Below are 9,256 nucleotides of genomic sequence, written 5' to 3'. Positions count from 1 at the left end.
GTCATTAAGGAGCTTGCACTCTTATCAAGCGAGACAACACGTATGTAAACAGGTATATATGCAAAATATGTTCTACCTTATTTGACTAACACTAATGTATTCCTTAGGGCAGCTAAGTGGCACAGTGGATAGAGTGTCAGGCCTGGAGTCAGGAAGACTCATCCTCTTGAGTTCATATGTGGCCACAGACTCTTACTAGCTGTGTGTAGGCGAGTCACTTAGAAGAAAATAGCAAACCACTCCAGTATCTTGCCAAGAAAACCCCAAATCGGGTAACAAAGAGTTGGACACAATTGAAATGACTGAATGACAACAAATATATTCCCTATCTTTGCACACTAACACTAACCAGATTTTCTAAATTTCTACTAGAACTTTGAAAAATTTTGGAAAAAAATTTGACTTGTTTTTATTTTTCCTACAAGGTAGGGTTCTATGGGTAATGTGGTGGTTACTGGGAAGTGATTGTGATGTAAAAAAAAATTGCATCAATAAAATATTTTTTTAAAAAAATTCAGCAGGTCTGCCTTTTCTACTTTCCCAAATACATGTTACTTTGGGATTACCCGTTCTCCCTGCATTTTTTTTTGTTTGCATGGCTTTAAAAAATGTTTATTAAATAACATGGAGGTCACAAAATTACCCTGCTTATCTAGGTCCACTGCAGACCTCTCTTCTATACTTATATAAAGGTATTACTGATGCTTTTCTCTTTGTACCATCTACCCACAGTCCCATCTCCTCACCCCCAGAAGCTCTGCTTTCTAACAATTAAGTAAAATCCAGCAGGACAAATGCACACATTGGCTAGGTCTAAAGATGTATGCATTATTCTGAATCTCTAGTTAATTACCTCTCTGCCAAGTGGGAACCTTGAGTCATCATCCAACTTCTGAAATCAAAGACAGTCATTGCATGGAGACCAGAGTCAAGTCTTTCAAAGTTTTCCTTTATAGTATTGTAGTCATTGGATGAAATTGTTTTCCTAGGTCTGTTCACTTCACTTGGTATCCAACAACCGCCATTTTCCTTTTTTCCATCCTTGTCAATCTTACAGGTTTGAGGGTAGAACTTCAGTTGTTTTTAATTTTCATTTCTCTTATTATTAGCGAATTGAATTATTCTTCACTTAATGAGATTCACTTATTCTTCATTCAAAGCAGAATATTCTTTCCTCTAGTTTTTACCATATTATCATCTTGGTTCTACATTATTAATTAACCCTACGTGTGTTTGAGTGGATCCCACTCACTGATCAGTATGTAGAGATAGACACTGCAAACAGACAATGCACTGGGGCCAGAGATGAAAAGGAGGGTGGGTTGGACTGCCTTTGGGAAGCTGGACACATCTCTACAGAAGCTCAAACTTCTTGAAACAAGGCTCTGTTCTTTAATACCAATATTTTTCCACTCATGCTATATGGCTGCATATGAGTAGGTACATGGTACATGTGAGCTAGCCGGAACATGTTACTAGTGAGAAATTGTGCAGAAGTAATGTAAAGGATGTCCTTGGGGAATTTACAACTAGAGAAAACAATGAGCCTGTTGCATGGCAAGAGAGAGGGACATCTGCTGAACAAACGGCCCGTGTTCTCCCATGTCCATGTAACATGAAGAGAATGCAAAGAAAGCTTCCAGTCCCATGGAGACAATAGCCACGCTGAAGACATCCATTGGCACATAGATTTATCTAATTCCACGCCATCCCCTCTGATGAGAAGTGAAGAAAGAAGTCTATTCCAGGCACGAGGGATGGCAGAGTAAAGCCACAATGAGAGAAGGCACACCAAGAAGGAAGGGCAGAGTGGTTCTGTTTTCCTGGTGTACACAGTCAGTGGAGGGGAATGGCAGGAAATACGGTTGTGTGGTTACAGTAGGCAGTGTTGCCTTTAGTACCTACTAGTGACTGTATGGCCGAGTTTAGAAGCTTAACTAATTATCCGGGGCATAAAGAGTTAGAAAGTGTTACTTAGACATGCTCTTTACAGGGTCCAGTGGTTAAAGTTCAAGATGGCAAGCCTACCCATTGTGAAATAACAAGCTACAAAAGAAAACAAAGATACACACATGAAGACTGAGACAATCACACACTGAAAATAAGTTATCGTGGCTTTTTATTACAACTGTAACAAACAACATTTTAATGCTGTGCAATCATATCACAGTTTCTGAAACTATATACATACTGGAATTTATACAAGTCTACACATTACCAAGGGGGATAAAAGCCATTACCAACCAAAAAGAAGGTCAAATTATCAGCAAGATTTGAAAAAAAAATTACAGCTAATTAGTCACAAAAATTCACAGTTAATCTGCAAATATTTTAAGGATGCAGGAATCATATTGCACATAATACAATTATAAATGCTAACCAAAAGATTTACATATTTAATCTATTTTTTTTCCACAAAACTTACATCATCATGCAATACTTCACTGTATACAGAATGGTGGTGCTACCATACTAAACAGATAAACTCACAAACTGTTTGAACACAGTAGCCAAAACCCCACTAAAATCATCTTTAAATTATACAGAAAATACTTTTATTATACAATAAAACCCTTCAGTATAGTAAACTCAACGGACACAAAGTTACAGTTCGTTCACAGACAGTTACTCTTTAGTGTTCTTCCTTGTCCTTTCCTTTCCTTTCCTTCTCGTCTTGCAGTGAGGTACCGAGCTTTTTGATGAGGACCGAGAGAACCTTATCCAATGGGTCCATGACTCCTCTCTGAAGCCATTTAGGAATAGTGGTTCTGGCATGATGAAAGCCCAATTTTTGAAGAATATAATCAACACCTACTGGGTCAATTTTTCTTCCAGTCCAGGAAATTAACCTTAAAAAGAAAATAAAAAGTTTGGAGTAAAGCCCCTCACAGAACTAAAATCTTGAATATAGGTACAAAACCACGTTTCTACTTAATACAAATTTTGGCGTGCACAAAATTTGTAGCCACTGTATAACATGATATAACCGTAACCCAAACCTCTAGTCTCGAGCTAGCTGGGCCACAGTCTTATATCTACTTGGCTAAGAGTATATTAAGTGTTGCATGTGTTTAAAGCCAAATGAGATTAAATGCATCTATAGGTTCTTAAGAAAGCCCAAAGAAAAGGCACATTTTTTCCTTTTTGCTAATTCACTTAAGGATCTTGCCAAAAGCTTTTTTAGGCCTGGGGCACATACTAACTGGAATGTCTCAAAGAGCAAAAAATCAGTTTAGTTTTAAGGAACCCCTTAAGTTTCTAGAATCAGCAGGCATAGTGGAAAGGATTTGGAGATAAGGGCTGGGTTCAAATCCTGATTTTACTACTTAATACTCTTGGGCAAGTCACTTCAATTTTCAGTGCCTCAGTTTCCTTATCTGTAAAACGAGAGGAGAATTAGAAGATCTGTAAGGATCCTTCTAGTTCTAAATACACGAGCTTGTTACTGTTGTGAGGATCCCACAAGATAAAGTACGCAAAAAGCTGGCAAGAGAAACTGCTATTATGGAATGGAAATTTAGATTATTGTAATGGAAAATTAGATCATTTTTACCTTTACTTTATGTGTAATCTAAAAAAAAAAAATTCACAGCATTTTTCATTATGTCCACTTGCATTTACAAAACAGATTGTCCCGAATAATTTTCAGCATCATCCAAAAGACTGTAATATTTTAAAGCTTTCAAACAATTCGGCAGAAAGGGCCACAGTTTCACATTACCCAGCGTATGAGGGTTCTGCTGATCTGATCACGGTACATTCTCTTGAATGAAAACCTCCCACTGTCAAAGCAGTCGCTAGCCCTTGTCCACAGAGAGGTCATGGGTTACAAGACATTTTGCTATTTTGCTGTATTATTTTTGGTGTGCTAACATTTTAATATAATACAGCCTTTCTAAAACAATGGGTATTTCCTTTTAGCTAGGGCCAGGGAGGCAGGTACCCCTATTTCCAGGCTTGGTAAGACTCCTCAGTGAGCTAGTTGTTTCAAGAAAAGTGCTTGTGGATATGTCATTATTCAGAAAAAAATCAGGAAAACTAGGCTGCTTATCAAATTTGAGAGAAAAGAGTACGTTTGTCAATGTAAACCAAGTGCTGTATGCCAACTCGGGCTAAGCACAAAGCACTGTTTCCGGGGGTGCTAAGACCAAATGAATGACTGTGAACATTCCGAGGTGGAAAGGACTCACTGACTGCCACTCTTAAACCCTCTAAGAGACCCCAGGTGGTGGTGGCCAGCCTCTTACACCAGACAGTCCACCCGCTGGGTAAATCAGTGGCACTGAACAGGCTGCCCTTTCACAAACTCTTCTCTGTAGTACGCCCCTCTGAAGAATGCTGAGCCAAGGACCCCGTGCCGGTCGGCCCATAGAGGACCACACACCTTAGCGTGGGCTCCAGATGCCAGGTATTGCACATAAAATCTCTCCAGTCTACAGTAGTATACGTGATGCTTTCTTCTCTGTCCCTCTCCGAGGAATTGTCATCGTGAATGATGACTGGACTTTTCTGTCCTGGTCGAGTGGATAACAGTCGAGGCGGAAAAATAGCTGGAGCCAAAAAGAAGTTAACTGGTGAATTTCAGAAATTCATTTGAAATCAACAGGAGACAGAATGAGGAAATTATAATTTTTTTTTCAAATCAAGAGGGATCAAAAGATGAGAAAACACAAGACCAACACCTGCAAATTCAGGTTGTTCTGACTGACACAGCGCCCTTAAAGTTTATTTACCCTTTATCTTCTCTACGCTCCAATCAGATAACTCTTTGTAGCATCCCTTATCTACTTCTGTCTCACTTCCTTTAAGAGCTAGCTAAAGACTCACTCTAACATCTCTCTTAAAGTTATGAAGCACAGGTACTGAAGGTCTTTTTCTTGAAACACCAATTAGAAAGAATGTGCCATAATTTCTTTCTGGCTAACATCTTTACAAATAAAACATCTTTATAAAAAATCATGTACTTAGAACGTGTGTAAAGAGAGTCGACAGAATTTGTTTTCCCATTGTTTAAGCCAGACTTTCAAAATGACCCCGGACGAAGAGAGTGGTATTTACACATGGCAGTTTCATAAGCACGTCTTCCCCAGAGTAATTCTGCAGGACACTGATAAAGTTAACAGGTTAACAAAGACAGGCTTCTCAGTCTGACACAATGCCTGGAGGTAGAGCCACTGTATGTACTCAATGGAAGTATTAATTTAAAATTGAAATTTTCTTGAGCATTCTATTTATTCAGTTCTTAAAATATTTATACTTATTGTCATTTCATGAAAAATAAAACTCCATCCTAAAACACCCAGGACAAAATGTATTTTAAGTATCAGTTACTGTGAATTCGGTAGAGACAATATCGAAGAAATATTAAAATCTATAAAAACTATTATACACAAATACGTTTGGTAAAGCCCATTGTCACTCTTTAAAAGCCAAACAAAAATCTGAAAGCCTTTCAAGACTGGGTGAGAACATTAAAAAACAAAAGAAAACAAAACTAAAAAGAGAAAACAAAAATGAAAAGATGAAATTTAAGCGCGGCTCGAACGTGTTTATGAAGAATTTCTACCCACTACGTCTATGTCAGGAGCCTGTTCCATGGTTCAGTCACTTCCTCCAAATTCTAGCTGAGTCTCAGAGGCGTCTCCAAGTCTGTATTTTTAGCATGAGGAGGTTGCACTGGGATGAAAGGAACTGCTCAAAGCTATTATAGGCTGTCCTTCAAATGTGTTCCTGAGCTCGATTGCCTTTTGGCAGATTTCTTCCCTAAGTCAGACTTGTCAGGAAATTATTTTTGAAACAATGACAAGACAAATATCTGATCTGTCCTTCAGAAAGGACAAGTGTTGATCTTTTTTCATGACCTGGAAAATACAGCCATAGAAAGCACTATTTTTCTGATTCACAATGAATAAAACTTGAAATTTTCTTTATTTCAGGCCGATCTTTAAAAGGTGACGATTCTTTAATCTGAAATTAAAGAAAAATCTTTCTACTGATGAACTTCTGGCTACATTTTTGTTAGGTTTGTTTGTACAAACAGTAAAATAAATGCTGTTACCAGTGGCTCTAGAAATATGAGGAGGTGGATTCTTTTTTTTCTTTTTAAATTTTTAAAAAAATTTTAATTTTTTTCCCCAATTACATGTAAAAATGATTTTTAACCTCTGTTTTTCACAATTTTGAGTTCCTAATTCTCTCCCACACTTCCTCACCCATCACTGAGAAGGCAAGAAACTTGATAAAGGTTATTCATATGCAGTCAGGCAAAATATATTTCCATATTAGTCATGCTGTAAAAGAAAACAGACAAAATAAACCCATAGAAAAATAAAGTAAAAACTTTATGCTTTGATCTACATTCAACTTCTATCAGTTTTTTCTCTGGAGGTGGATGGCATTTTGCATCACAGGTCCTTCAGAACTGTCTTGGATCTTTGTATTGTCGGGAACAGCTAAGTCATTCACAGTTGGTCACTGTACAATATTGCTATCGTTATGTACAATATCCTTCTGGTTCTGCTCACTTCACTTTGCATCAGTTCATGTAAGTCTTCCTGGGTTTTTCTGAAGTGTGCCTGCTCACCATTTGTTATGGAACAGTAGTATTCCATTACACTCATATACCACAACTTGCTCAGCCATTCCCCAATTGATGGGCATCCTTTCAATGTCCAATTCATAAACATTTTTGTACACATAGGTTCTTCCTCCCTCCCCCTACCCTTTTTTTTGGGGGGGAGCTCTCTTTGGGTTCATACCTAGTAGTTGTATTGCTGATCAAGGGGTATGCATAGTTTTATGGCCCTTTGGACATAATTAGAGATTGCTGGAAGAGGTGGATTCTGACACAAACATTCTTTACTTCTGAGTTAGTTATATTTGTGATTGCTGTATCCATTTGGCTCCAGAGCCCCCTCCAGTGGACTAGAGCCACTGATTCCATGTGGACTCTTGGGAATGCTTCAGTTGAGCCTCTCAGACTGTCCTTAGGTCTCAGCTTTTAGTTCTGCTGTGTTATGTTACAACACTTTACTTTTTTGCCGTAACAGATGTTAACCAAGGCTCCACTTCTGAACCTTTCAAAATCTTTCCTTCCTTGGCCCCCTCTGGTTGCCAGGCCAACATTCTCCTTCTACTTCCTCCTCAATCCCCCGTCCTTCTCCTCCCTCTTTTCTGGACGCTCACTTCCAGCTCGGCAGAGCTCACCAGTTCTAGTCTCAATGTGGCTTAGAAGGCATCGATGACAGAAGCTCAGATAGGGAAGAGAGCACCAGTCGTCCCCTAGGTCAGCTGCTCTGTGCTTTATCATCTTCCCAACAAGTGGAAATCCAGACTTGCCTTCAAGGGTCTATCAAAGGGAGACCTCACTACCACCAGAGATGCTCCTTCCACTCTTGGACACCTCTAATCAGGAAGAAGTTTGTCTTTACATTGAGCTGAACTCTGCCTCGATGAAACTTCTCCTTATAGTTGCTGGTTCTGTCTCTGAGGGCCAAGCTGAACAAGTCACAGCCTCTTCACAAGGCCATGCACCAAATCCTAGCAGTCGGCCATCATGCCCCCTCTACGCCTGGCTCTTCTCCAGGACAGACACCGCCAGTTCCTCCAGCTGGCCTCCATCCAGGGTGACTTCAAATTTCTTACCATTTCAGTTCCTCCTGTAGCTCACACTCAGAACTAAACCTAACACTCCAGATGCAACCCTTGTATTGTGTACACGCTCACATCTGGCCTCTTTCTTTCAATTCCTATCCACACTGTAAGAGACCTTTTTTTTTTTTTGCTTCTCTGGTATCCCCCATGGGACCTAGCACATGCCCAGTGTTGATTATGTGACCACACTAATGTGTTGCCAATCAAGTCTGCGTGACTGCGTATGACTGAGGCAACTAAAACATTCAGTCCCTACCAATCAGTCAACATGTTGCTGTTTTTTTAAGCACCCACCACGTACCAGCTCCTGAAGATTCAAGTACAATGAATGATGAAAAAATCTCCACCCTCAAGGAGGCCACGTTCTGCTTTTACAATTCTTTGGAAAATGACATATGCCCCATGAAGACATTTTCAATGAATTTTTAAAAGAGCGTGCACTGCCCACCTTTTTCTTTTTCTTTAAGATAAGCTGACACTAAGTCATGAAGAAACATAATCAGCTCAGCATCCATAGTCACACAAATGTGGTCGGTGAATTCCGTTACCACACTACATTCCACCTTCGGCTTGATGTTCGTGTCTGGAAATGAAACAATTTTATTTAATAAGCTTCCTTGCTCTTTCCCAGGGTAAGTACATATGGGTGTGTATACATGTACACAGAGAGGTGATTAATTTTACATTTAATTTATGGGAATTAGTGCCAGCATTTATTATCCTCATCATTAGCTGATATACATCTAAATATATACATATATATATATATATGTAGCTGTACATCTATATATCTATACATGTATGCATATACACACACATATAAACTATCTTCATCTTTATTTTTATATCTAATTACATAGGAAAACAAAACAAGTTTGAATTTCCCTAGAATTCAATTTTTAATTGTAAAAATCATTACAACTCTGCGCTGAACACAAAGCATACCAGGAAGGTAGCAGGTACCTTACTTACAACATGTCATATTTGCCAGACAGTAGGTTAATTCTGGTAGAAACCAGGACTTTAAGGGATAAAAATTGTTTAATATGCATAATAAATCCTGAAATAGTCATTTTTAAATTTTTTGCTCTCAACCCTTGACAATATTTGTCAAGTGAATGCTAAATATCTGACTAGATAAATACCTCCTCAACAAAAAATACATCTTATTAAAAGGAGAATTAATAAACATGACTGAGTAAGGATGGCGTTCCTGGCCTCTGGACTAGACTCAGGGCTGGCTGTGTTCTCCCAAGAGCAGTAACTTAATTATTTCAGATGAATTATTCTATCGCAGTTGATAGGGAACCCAAAGTCCCCACCACCCACCCTGCAAGGAAGGCTCCTGTGGCTCCTGAACATGAATGGATTTGAAGTCCAGCTGCATCCGTGGGAGGGCAAAGATGGTCTCTGTCTCGTGGTTATAACTAGAACCTCCTCTGAAGCCGCTCAACAGACTAGAACTCTTCACAGTTGTGCTGCTCTCTGTGTTATTAGCATCAACATTTCGAAGCAGGTTTAACTCTGTATGGGTAAAAGGAAAAATAATATTTGATCAATGTTCAGTTAAAGAGTCAAACTCCAATGAGCCTTCTGGAATGTA

At 38.9% G+C, this 9,256-nt stretch overlaps 1 protein-coding gene across 1 annotated transcript in view; it reads right to left on the bottom strand.

Moving 5' to 3' along the window:
* Positions 1 to 2,102: 2,102 nt before the first annotated feature.
* Positions 2,103 to 9,256, bottom strand: part of BLTP1 (bridge-like lipid transfer protein family member 1) — a 210,527-nt gene continuing 203,373 nt past the window's right edge. The window contains 4 exon segments of the mRNA XM_078148243.1: positions 2,103 to 2,849; positions 4,385 to 4,550; positions 8,102 to 8,236; positions 8,983 to 9,177. Of these exon segments, the coding sequence (XP_078004369.1) occupies positions 2,633 to 2,849; positions 4,385 to 4,550; positions 8,102 to 8,236; positions 8,983 to 9,177 (713 nt within the window). The 3' untranslated portion in view covers positions 2,103 to 2,632.

The sequence above is a fragment of the Phascolarctos cinereus genome, unplaced genomic scaffold, assembly GCF_003287225.1.
Source record: "Phascolarctos cinereus isolate Bilbo 61053 unplaced genomic scaffold, phaCin_HiC Scaffold_9;HRSCAF=440, whole genome shotgun sequence".
Classification (NCBI taxonomy): domain Eukaryota; kingdom Metazoa; phylum Chordata; class Mammalia; order Diprotodontia; family Phascolarctidae; genus Phascolarctos; species Phascolarctos cinereus.
The sequence above is the reverse complement of the archived record's forward strand: the minus strand, read 5'-3'. Positions and strand labels throughout refer to the sequence as shown.